General features: G+C 47.7%; 1 protein-coding gene across 1 annotated transcript in view; it reads left to right on the top strand.

Moving 5' to 3' along the window:
* Positions 1–454: 454 nt before the first annotated feature.
* Positions 455–12,553, top strand: part of NPHS2 (NPHS2 stomatin family member, podocin) — a 57,530-nt gene continuing 45,431 nt past the window's right edge. The window contains exon 1 of the mRNA XM_085600103.1: positions 455–873. Within this exon, the coding sequence (XP_085456229.1) occupies positions 552–873 (322 nt within the window). The 5' untranslated portion in view covers positions 455–551. The remainder of the gene's footprint in view (positions 874–12,553) is intronic.

Raw genomic sequence — 12,553 nt, forward strand, 5'->3', positions numbered from 1 at the left:
GTCCATTTTATAGCTCTTAAACTCCGCCTTTGAGCGCTGAGACCCTTTCCTGCCTGGCTGGTTTCTTCTGTCCTCGCCTATGGCCCTGTTGCTCTCTAGCTGGCAGTGGTTGGGTAGGGCCCTGAGCGAGTTAAGAACTCACAGGTGGCAACTGGTGTGACCTGTGGACCACGAATTTTAATTTCAGAAACTTTAACTCAGCCTTTCATCCTTGTGAATCAATAAATCGGGTACTATTATAATCGGTAATCTAAACACCAGTTATTTACAGCCCTTAGAAATTACAAATCTGTCCCGTTAAGCACGGTCTGACAGCAAGGTATTTTAAATAAAGATGTTCACTGACGTCATCCCGCGCTCCCCCCCATCAGATCCCCCTCGCGTGGGGCGGTCTGGAATGCCGTGCGGGTGTTGGGGGTGCCAGCGCGAGGGATATGCACTGTTTGCACTCACTTCAGTGCTGCTCTCCCACCCGCCTCCTCCCAGTATAAAGGCATCGTCTCTCCTCCGCGAGGTCAGTTCTGACACCCCACTGCCCTCCCGGCGACTGCATGCCGGCGAGCGCCCACTGCCCCAGTAACATGGACAAGCGGTCCCGGAGCCCCGCCAGGGAGTCCCTGCGGAGGGCCAGAGAGCCCCCGTCCAAGGAGGGTCGGCCTGACAGGCCGCCGAGCCTCAGCCGGGCCTCCAGTAAAGAGAGGCCGGGTTCCCGTAGGGGCACGCCCAAGGCTGCTAGGGCGCGGGACACGCAGGTGACCCTGGACGCCGACGGCAAGGCCGCGCCCTGCACTGTGGTGGACGTGGACGAAGTGCTGGCCTCCGACGACGAGGCCGAGATGACGGCCCTGCTGGAGAGTGAGAGGCCCGAGGAAGGTGAGTCCCGCGCATGCTGGAGGGAGACATTGAGGAGGGGTTCCTCTAGGAGAAGTTAGGGGAGAAATGGGTTTGTAAGTGAAGAGAAGTGTGTGAAATATAGACGAGGACCGGGGTGCAGTCAATGAAAAAAGATGATTGTGGAGGAAAGGTCCAAACACGAGCAGAGAGGGGGCGAGCCAACAAATTAGCGGGAAGAGCCGAGACAAGGGCCTGGCTCGGATCTGAAAATGTGTGCTACCTAAGTCATAAATCAAACATCACAGTAAAATAGAATAGTTCTTCAAAATTAAAAAAAGTTTATTACTTTAACATGTGGAAGCTTTGACATTAATATGGCACTTTATTGCACTGCACTGAGAAGTACTTTATTAAAAGTGAAATAAAACATTGGCCTAAGATCACACCATTAAAACGGGGAAGCCGCGAGTTAGTCAGGTGTTCTGGAGTCACTTTGTGAAATCAGTATCTGCCTTTTCTTACGTTAAGGCTCTATTTTTCCTCTTTGTGCACTTCTCTGCTGTTCTTACATAAGCGAACTCGGCCTAAGGTATGGGAGCGCTTTAGTCAGCACCCTTTTCATCACACAAGGTCACCATTCATTGTATATAGAGATGGGGAGATGATGGGGCATATTATCAAGCCAGGCGATAAAATTATCGCCGCTTTAGCGGCAGAAAACTGCCGCTAAAACGGCGATAATGGGCTTGATAATATGCCCTATGGAATTCCAATTGAAGCCCATGTTACATGTCCTTCACATCTAACATGGGCATCAATTGGAATTCCATAGAGCATATTATCAAGCCCATTATCGCCGTTTTAGCGGCAGTTTTCTGCCGCTAAAGCGGCGATATTTTTATCGCCTGGCTTGTTAATATGCCCCGAAGTGCTTTGCCCAAAATCATACGATGGTGAGCCGACGCCGAGATTCGAACCTGGTTTCCCAGGGTCAAAGTCTACAGCTCTGGACCTAATGCCACAATCATGGTAGAGGAATGAAGAGAGAAGCTCGACTCCTTATTGGCTAGATGTCCCAACGGGCCTCTGAGCTAAGGCAGGCTTCAGGCGCGAGCCTTACCTGGCTGGAGCTGTCAGTGGCCGATCCACCTCTAAACATGAGTGGAGGATTACAGTGAGGGGAGAAGTGTGGCGGAGAGGTGATAACAGCACGAGGTACGATGCTGTGGGCATCACAGGGCCCCGTCGCGCCCCAGCAGCCGTAGTTCACGTGTCTGAGCAGGAGACAGTCTTTAGAAGACATGAGATTGGTAGTTCGATGTATGGAGCTCTGCAGAAGAGTGTAGCAATGCTGACTTGAAGCAGCTGAAATGGAACAGCAACTCTCGCGACTTAGACATGTTGAGAGCTGATGTCATCAGTGACTCACACACAGGACGCAGAGTTGATTGCGCGAACCTGAGAGAAGAGTAGTGCAACACCAATACGTTTTAAGTATACACATCCAACTTTATTGTCTTTGTGGTTCTTCTTTCTGAGGCTTGGCTTAATGAATGCCAGAGGCTGATAGAGGACTGTGGTGGGAGAAGTGGATTTTGTTTGTGATGAGTTCACTGCACGCATCACATGAACCGATATGTGTTCACTGTAGTCTTCCTCCAGCATTTGCTCATTTGTTTGTTTGGTGGTGGTTGGAAAAAAAATCCAGACTTTACAAGAACTGTTTCTAGTAATTTCTTTGCCTGAACGACCCCATCATGGTTTGACGAGTCTTGTATTTCGCACACCCTTTTACAGTTATTGTATGGAACCCTTTGTAACTTGAATGCGATCAATACACTGTCCAGGAAACGTTTCCAAGGAACACACTAAATGCCAATAAATTAAAAGTTTCTGATGACACACTATTTTGCTCAGAACGAAGGACACCAAAAACAAAAAACTTTGAAGCAGAGAAACAAAAACATGGCGCATTGTCTTTAAGAGGACATTTATTTTTTAAATATTTTTTTATCCCTCCGTATGCGTAGCTTAACTGACAAGCGCCAGTGTAAGGTGTGACCACCTCAGCCACTGAAATCTAACACTTTTGGTGCTGCTTTCATCATTTAAACTAGAGACATGCTCACGGAAGGCAAAGGACTGCAGGCCAAAAATCCAGGAGTGGCAGAGGATGTCACACGACATCAGATATTGCTATGTTACCCTATTCTTTATCATTATTGTCCTCACATTGTACATCACCCTGAGCGCTCATTCTGCGTATAGAGTAGTTAGTGCCAATGAAATGTACATCCCAAGTGTGCCTCCATGTACACCTCACCTTGTGTTCCCCTCCTCAATCATCCTATGCCGAGGTGATCGAGATCACCCTGTGCTCCCCAGGCATGATATCACCATCTGAACTAGCTGCACAGCACCCTGTGCTCCTCTGCACATCACCCTGTCCTCCCCGGCACATCACCCCGTGCTCCCATGCACAGCACCCTTTGCGCCTTGATGCACATAATTCAGTTCATCCTCCTGAATGGGGCTATGTATGACCATGGGTCTGTGCGAACTGCTACCAGTGTGTGTGTTGGTCTGTGTACTTGGGTGCATATTTATGTCTGCATGCCTCTGTGTGCTTGCATTATTCAAAACTGAACCTATTGGCTTTGTCAGTACTTGTTAATATAGCCAGTGTTTTGCAATTTATAAGCGCTGTGAACATCAGCTATTTCCTTTTATCCAATTTGTAAAGATGAATAGTTGACCCTGTCCGCATTTGTAAGTCACACAAACTTGTTGGCAGTAGGAACATGTTGTTGTGGCGAAAACCCGAGTTCTTAAATAACTTTTGTAAGTAAGCAGATTGATTTAAGGCTGGCACAGCGAATGACGAGTCACTTTATTGACAAATGGTCATTCAGGAAATAGTGACCAGCGAACTGATGAAAAAATCCCACCCGAACCCAATATCAAACTATACGTCGAAAAAGGGAAGACATAAAGAAAAGACAACTTAACACTTTTTAGGTTTACATTTCTTTATTAAATTTTGCATGAAGATAACATTGGAAGCAGTACAAATCTGAGGAACCCTTCTATCGTAGGGGGGCATGACGTTCACAATCAAACCGCAATAACTCCCCCTTCCCCCAACAGACCCCCTCCCACAACAGTCCTCCCCACCTACTCCCCCACAATATGTCCCGAGGCGAATCACCCCTCAAAACTTAACACTTTTTAAAATATGACGATATGGAACATTGCTATGAAATAAAAAAGCCACAAAGAAAAATGTAACATAATACATTAGTCACAGAAAAACTATGGAAGTGTAGTCTGAAATTTTTTGGGCGATTAGCGTTGAGAAAAGAAACAAAGAAGCCATAAATTAACCTTCCGGGTCGTCAGCTGGGTCTGGGAGGGGGGGGGGGGGTTGGGGGTGCCGCCGAGCTCTTTGCCAGGGCCGGTTTTCTGCCGATTTTGTTACAGGGCCGATTTTGCAGCTATGTTGCAGAAACGGCCCTGTAAGAAAAACGACCCCCAGGGGCCCAAAACCCACCCCCACCCGTGCGTCGCACCGGGGGATTGCCCGGTGCCCGCTACGGCCAGTCCGGCCCTGTTGTGAGCAGTCAGGAGCCCCACACCTACAAGCAAATGCAGCAGAGGGGAAACAAAGGTTCACATATTGTTAGCACTTCATACATACTTAAGAGAGGCAGCTTTTCACTTTGTTCAGGCTCTGTTTAGGAGATATGCATGCACTGTTAGAACATCAGATGTGTTGATCTTTCCCAGTATTTGCACATATTAAATAGCATTTATATAGCGTTTACTGCCCCTGAGGATGCGTTGTAATAATTTAAATATCACAATTTTTTCTTTTAAAGCACTATGGCTAGAGGAAGCTTTACGCTGACAAAAGGCAACATTGTTTTATGTGTAGCGTACATAAGTGTGAATCTTCTGCCTAAATCAGGAGGGTGTGCAATTATATTCGAAATGTGCTCAAATGTACTCATGATACACCTGTTAAACATAGCTGTGGGGGCTTAAGATCTGATGTCACTTCTTATGATGCCACTTCCTGTGATGTCATGTGCTGTGATGTCACGTGCCTCACACGCCGCGATGTCACGCGCCGTGATGCCACTTGCATACTGATTAACTAGGTTAGTCCCCCCCACTTATTTTTTTAGGACTTGTGCCCTGCTGCTAACTGTGCATTAGACCTGAATTAGATCCGTTCGGGGGTAGTCAGTTGTGGAACGATTCAGATCTAATCCATAGGTACCCAACCTTGACAAATGTGTGACTACAGGAGGGTGCCTCCTGCCAGATGTGCATGACCTATGAACCACCCGAATATAGGGTTTTTGAAGGAAAGTTTCTTAGATTCAAGAGGAGAGCCTTCGGCCTCATTTTTGCATGCATGACTGCTTAGATAGGCAGGGACACCTCCAGCCCTGACGAAAGCCATAGACCCATGTGGACTTTTAAAGCGACCCAAAACATGTTGGCTTTGATAGGGTTTTTTGTGACATTGGAACTCAATAACAAGACCCAAACTGTTTTTAGTTATGTCTAGGGTGCCCACTTATTAAAGGACATTTCCCTGGGTTTACACTGAGACATTTTTGCCTCTTACCTTCTGGATCCCTGCCACATATCCAGCTACAATTTATATGAGAACTCCCACCTTTTCTGGTTGAGTCCGCCCTGGTTTTACCATCATACCAGGGTGTGGATAGGCACCAATAATGAAGCATGCCACTATTAAGTGGGTGAGGCGGCTACTCCAAAATCTTTGGATTTTTCCCATGACTGTCCTTTCTGGCAAGTTTATCCTAGCTGCTCTTTTGTGTTTGTGATTATGTTTGGGAGAACGCAACTAGGATTCCTTTACTCTTGCTCTCACGTTGTGATTTAAAGTGAGAAAATGCCAACTTTCTAAAAGTGGCATTTTCAGAATTACAATTTAAAATCTAACTTCACCCGAAGTTATGATTTAAAATTGTGATTTGAGAGATACCAAACTTGGGGGTCCCATTTCTTCCCAATTGGAAATTTTACTTGTAAGATGTAATAAGGCAATCCCAATGATAACCTATGGGAGAGATTGGCCTTGCAATAGTGAAAACATTTAAGAGTTTTTGACTACTAGGACATGTAAAACTTGAAAGTATGTTTCCTACCTTTTAGATACACTGCACCCTGCCCCTGGGCTGTCCAAGGCCTACCTTAGGGCTGACTTTTATGTATTAAAGAGGAAGGTTTGGGCCTGGCAAGAGGATTAACTTGCCAGTTCGACATAGCAGAATAAAATTGCACACACAGGTTCTGCAATGGCAGGCCTGACACATGTTTAAAGAGCTACTTAATTGGGTGGCACAATCCGTGATGCAGGCCTACTAGTAACAATCAATTTACAGGCCATGGGTACATCTAGTGCACTTTACTAGGGACTTATATTTCAATTAAATATGTCAATTGTGAATAATACAATGTTACCATGTTTAAAGCAGAGAGCACACACACTATAGCACTAGTTAGCAGTGGTAAAGTGCCCAGAGTCAAAAAGCCAGCAAAAATGAAGTCAGTAAAATCAGGATTTCTGAGGTCAAAAAGTCAGGGGAAACCACACAAAGGATGCCAGGTCTAACATGTGTCCTGTCAGCTGAAAGTAGGGAGAGCTACCCAACCCCTTAGCAGTTCATTTCACTAAGGCGGAAGATCCTGGAGAGACCATCTGCATTGGTGTGGTCTGTTCTAGGTCGGTGTTCTACCGTAAACTCCATTCCCTGTTGGGAGATGGACCACCTTAACAGTTTGGCATTCTCACCCCTCAATTGCATTAACCACCTGAGGGGTTTGTTGTCTGTCTGAACTCAGAAGGGAGTACCAAACAGGTGTGGCCTTAGCTTCTTCAGTGGCTTCCCTTTCTATTGCGCTCCACCTCTGTTCCCTGGGAAGTAGCCTCCTACTGTTGAAGGCTAAAGGCTGATCTAGGCCCTCTTTGTTAATCTGTGAGAGCACAGCCCCTACACCATGCTCTGAGGCGTCTGTACAGTGAATTCTTGGGAGAAGTCAGGGGCCTTGAGCACAGGTGCTGTGTAAATGGCCTCCTTCACGGTGTCAAAAGCTCTCTGGCACACCTCTGTCCAGATCACCTAATGTGTCTGCTACCCGGAAGTCAGCTCTATCAAGGGGGCAACAACGGTGCCATATCCCTTGACAAATCTCCTGTAATAGTCCGTGAGGCCTGAGAAGGCTGTCACTTCTGCCTGAGCCATTAAGAGGGGGGTTCCCAAGCCAGAATTTGGCCTGGGGGAGAGGTTCCTGAGCCAGAATTTGGCCTGGAGGTGCTGCATCTTGCTACCTCCCACTTGGCGATCCAGTAGACCACTGAACCCTGCCCTACCTGGCACTTACTGCCCTTGATAGTCAGGCCTGTACTCTACAGAGCCGGAAGCACTTCCTGAAGGTGGCACAGGTGGTCCTCCCAGCTGGAACTGAAGACAGCAATGTCTCCAACCCAGCCAAGACCTAGTTGACCAACTTCTGGATTGTGGTAGGGGCATTCTTCAACCTGAAAAGCATGAACCAGAAATGGAAGTTTCCTTCCGGTGTAGAGAACCCAGACCTCTCTTTAGCCCCTTCAGCAAGGGAATCTGCCAGCAACCAGACGTTAAGTCAAACGTGCTGAGGAACTTGGCAGCTCCAAGCCAATCTATGAGCTCATCAGCTCTGGGGATGGAGTGTACGCTAGTCTTGGTGACCGTATTGAGCTCATGATAGTTCACACAGAACCTAAACTCAAGTGTGAGACCTGGAGAGGCAGCCTTGGGGACCAACACCACTTGGCTGGACCAGGGGCTGTTTGAGGGCTTAATAACCCCTAACACCAGCATCTTGGAGACTTCTTCCTTAAAGCTGGCTCTCACCTTGTCAAACAACTTGCACATTTTGTTCTTTACAGGCGTGTTGTCCACAGTATCAATATCATGGGTACACTATGTAGTGAGTCCTGGGGTAAGTGAAAACAAAGAGGCAAACTGACCCAGGTACTGGCAGCAATCTCTCTTTGATCTTGGATCAGTGTAGGGGAAAGACTGACACCCTCCACTGACCCATCCTACTCCTTGGAAGAAAGGAGGTCGGGGAGAGGTTCACTCTCCTCTTCCACCCCATCATCAGTAACTAGGAGCATGGTAAGATCAGACCTCTCGAAGTGGGGATTAATGCAATTGAAACGAAGGACCCTAAGAGGGTTCCTGGGATTCTTGAGGTCCACCAAGTAGCTGAGGCAGTCTTGCCCTCCTTCACCTCATACGTCCTAGACAGCTGTCTTGCAGGGCCCTGGGCTCCACAGTCTCCATCACCCACACTTTATGGCCAGGCTGAAACTCAACCAGAGTGGCTTTCTGGCTATACCAACATTTCATGTCCTCCTGGCTGGCTTCCAGATTCTCCTGTGCTAGTTTCTGGAAGCGGGCTGCTTGGTTATGAAAAGCCAAAATGTAGCTGGCCACATCCTGGGGTGGGGCTCTCCTGGAAGCTTGCTCACAGCCTCCTTCACCAAACTGAGAGGTCCTTTCACAGGGTGCCCATACAGAGGCTTTAAGGGGCTAAAGCCAACCCCTTTCTGCTATACCTCCCTGTAGGCAAACAAAAGGCATTGCAGGAGAACGCCCCACTTCTGCCTCATGGGATCTGGCAGGCCCATAATCATGCCTTTTATGGTCCTGTTGAACCGTTCAACAAGCCATTTGGTTTGTGGTTGGTAAAGAGTGGAGAACTTGTAGGTTACCCCACACTACTTCCACATGGCCTTTATGAACCCTGACATGAAGTTGGTACCCTGGTCAGATACTACCTCCTTGGGGAAACCCACACGAGTAAAGATCCCCATCAGTGCCCTGTCCACAGCGGACCAAGTCACATTCCTTAGAGGGATAGCTTCCGGGTACCAGGTGGCATTGTCCATCAATGCCAGAACAAATCTGTTGCAATGGCTGTCTTGGGATCCAGAGGCCCAATGATGTTGATGTCCACCCTTTCAAAGAGGGTGCCGGGAACAGGAAAAGGTTACAGGAAGCCTTGCACTTCTTCTCTGATTTGGCACTCACCTGGCAGGTGGGACGGGATCTGCAGAACACATATGAGGCCCTCCTCATTTCACAAGCCTGTCAAAGGTCTTGTTTTGCCCCAAACACCTGCCAGGGGTACACCATGAGCCAGCCCCAGTAGGAAGGCCCGGGAGCACTGGGGACCACCAACACACAGCTTGCACCAGACTCAGGAGCCTTAGGCTCATTATACAGGAGACCATTCTCCCAGTAAATAAGATGTTTGCCAGAGGCGTCACCAGCTGCCTGTGTCTCAACCTACTGCCGAACACCCACAAGAGTAGAGGATTTCCTCTTCACCTTGCAGAACTCCTGCATGGTGGAACCCCCTTCCTGCTGCCAGTTGGCTAGCTCAGACAGGTTCCCCAGTTAAGCCATATCCTCCCCTGTAGGTTCCGCTGCATCCCCCTTATGGCCAGCCTCCTCCCAGCCTGTGGAAGTTTCAGAAGCGGGTTTGCTGTGCCCCTTACCCGTCCTCTTTTTGGCAGGCACGTGGGCCCTTCATCCAGGCTCCAGGTCCTCCTGAGTACCTTCTGCCATGTACTGTGTGATCTGACACACCCACTCAGTCAACCCTAACATTTCCAAGTGGGACCTGAGCTCCACCTCCACCTCCTTCCAGGAGTATGCTCCAGACAATTGCCAAGAAGACAATCCACAGGCATGGATGGACTCACAGCTACCCTCAAGGAACCTGAGACCCCCCTCCCCATTCAAAGGAAACCAGACTCACTGGGTAGTGACTCTCACTGTTTTCAGCTACAACAACTTGGTGGAACACATTAGGGACAACTTGCTCTGAGGATACCAGGTGACACCTGATGGTTGTTATACTGGCTTCTGTGTCTCCCAGATTCTCAACCCTTTGCACATGAATGGTGACCCACTGCATGTACTTCATAGTATTACTAAGCATGTGGGTTCTCTGCACCATTTCTCTGTCACCCAGGGACACCAGGGTAACCTCTACTCTGACCCTCAAACTGTCTGGGACAATCTCTTCCCCAAGCGCTACGCTGGGGGCTGTGTCTGCTTGAGACACTTGCCAACTCCCTGGATGTGCCCTTCCTGTTGGCACTCAAAGCACTTAGGGGGTGCCTTCTCTGTAGACCTACTGTCAGGGAGCCATCTCTTTTTCTTCTCGGTAGGGGAATGGGAGTCCTGACCTGAATAACTATTTTAGGGCTCTTTAGAGAACTCCTTCCTTTTGTTTTGTCCTCTCCTCCTTCTGGTGAGGACCCTGTCCACCCTTGTGGTGATCCCCATCAGGTACCTTCCTGTGAGCCCTGGTGCTGACCCAGCGGTCCGCCTCCTTAACAAGCTCCCTGGAGTCAGAGAGCTTACTGTCAAAAAGGTGTTAGCAAAGATCTGGAAAACAAAGAGTGAACATGTGCACCTGTGCAATCAAGTTGTACAGCCCCTGTTAAATATTTTACTTCACTGCCCTTCACCCAACCGCCCAGCGCCTTGCAAAAATAATCTACACAATTCATACAGGTCTGTTGGGATAGTTTCTAATTGTCCCTGAACTTCTACCTATACTTCTATGAGGTCAAACCACATTTTCTGATCAGGGCTTCTTTCATGGGGGGATACCTCATCCTGTCACCCGTGTCTAGGGCCAGTCAGGTGTCCCTCCCCTCACTAGGGCTGTGCCTCCATAGACTAGCCCCCTATTCCCCCCCCCCCCGGGAACTTGTACATCTGCAGGGAAAACTCATAAACCTCAAACCATCTATCTATGTCATCTCCCACCACAAATTAGGCACCAGACACTTGGGAATGTGGACCCTCTTATCTCCAGAAGGCACTGAAGAATTGCTGCCACCACCAAACTCTACTTGCTGATCTCTGATGTCCAGCTCCTTTAGACTTAACTCATGGCCATTCTCCTTTCCTCCATGGCTAATCTCTTCTCCACCAAGGCTCCTTCAGCCATCCCTTTCTTCAGCTTCCTTTGCTCTGTTTCCCTCTCCAACTTCAATTTGCAAAGCTCCAATTTTAAATTTCTCTCCTCCTTCCTGTCCAACAGCTCCTCTGGGGACAGGACTCTGGATGACACACCGCTCCCTGGCAGGAATGGAATCATTAATCCAGGTAGGATTTTGCACCCCTCCCCCACAGGTAGCAGTCCCACACTCTCCTGTGAGTCTTGGTCGAACTCTTCCTACTCATCCAGCTCCTCATCCTTCTCTGGAGCTACATTTAAAACAGCAGTCTTCTGCCTAGGCCCTCTACACCTTTTGCAGCTCCACCTTCATGGTGGAGCACTTTGCTGGAAGCCCAATTCCCTTGCAGAAATTTTTGAGGTGGGCCACAGTATTACCAGTATTACCCCCCAGGTTGGCCAGCTCAAAGTCTATTTTTGCGTGTGCTGCTGCAGATGTCGAACCTCCTGTCGGAGACATGATTTTAGGAAAAAATGCCAATCAGGGAGAGCTGGAAAGAGTTTGAATTGGTCTTTGGTATGGGTAGATAGTGTACACCAAAGTGCTGTATGGCACTGCACAAACACAAGTCCAATCCTCATCGCTGATCACCAGTGTTAGAAATGGGGTTTCTGGTTGGCAGAGGTATGCACACTGTCCAAGTAGGAACCGCAGTCCAAGTCTAGGTAAGTCAGATACACACCCTGTCATCTTTCCTGTTTTGCAACAATGCTGATCCTCTCTGGTGGCTTTAACAATAGGACTATGGTGTCTCATGCCTAGACCTTTAAGTGTTTATGCCTGGGATTCAACCCTCTTGTGCTAGAACTTACCAAGACATACCCAGTGATAATGAATAAACTAATATCAATGTCCACAAATGTTGAAAAAAAAATCATGCACCATGCACAATGACCTGTCACATATTTAGAAAAGCAATTGATGCTAATGTTAAGTAATGATGCTCCACCAACAGTGTGCATGGAGCTGTGTGTCACAGTTCCTGTTTGCCAATGAAAATTAAAAATAATTAAAAATGTTGACTTTGTCTTAAGAGGGTGATTCTATGCACAGAGGTTTGGTTCATGGCCTCAATTCACATTGGTCCCACAATGAGTTGTCGGAAGCTGACAGATTGCCATGCCTTCCACATAGATAGCGAGCATGCCAAGAGTCTCAAAATGGCTCCCTATACTTTCTGAATGGACCTAAAGGCTGGAACGAAGTAACTTTTTAGAGTAGAGATTCTGAAAACAGCAGATGAGAGAGCAGAAAATAAAGAGATCAGGAAGGTTTTTATACCCAACCCTTTCTTAAATCCATTGTGTTTGTGGGTGGTTGCTCACTTGGAACAACGACACACCCAAGAGGACTCTAAAAGGAGTCTTTGTAAACAGCCACAATATACTTCAGTCTGACACAGAATGAAATATCGAGGTCTAGGAAGCAGTGCTACCATAAAGCTTTAAAGTGCAGGCTGACATCTTGGAAAGCATGTAAATGAAAACTGAGTCAAATCAAGAGGTGGACTAAAGACTACAGCACTAGCCTGGCGTTTTCTGGATCAACTGTCTAGCATTTTGAAAGCAGGATTTGCAAAAACTCATCACTCTTGATGTCTTTCTCTTTTTGTGGCATGGGTCATCATTCCGCACTTAATAGTGTGTGTATATG

The sequence above is a fragment of the Triturus cristatus genome, chromosome 4_2 (genome assembly GCF_964204655.1).
Source record: "Triturus cristatus chromosome 4_2, aTriCri1.1, whole genome shotgun sequence".
In the NCBI taxonomy this organism is placed as follows: Eukaryota; Metazoa; Chordata; class Amphibia; order Caudata; family Salamandridae; genus Triturus; species Triturus cristatus.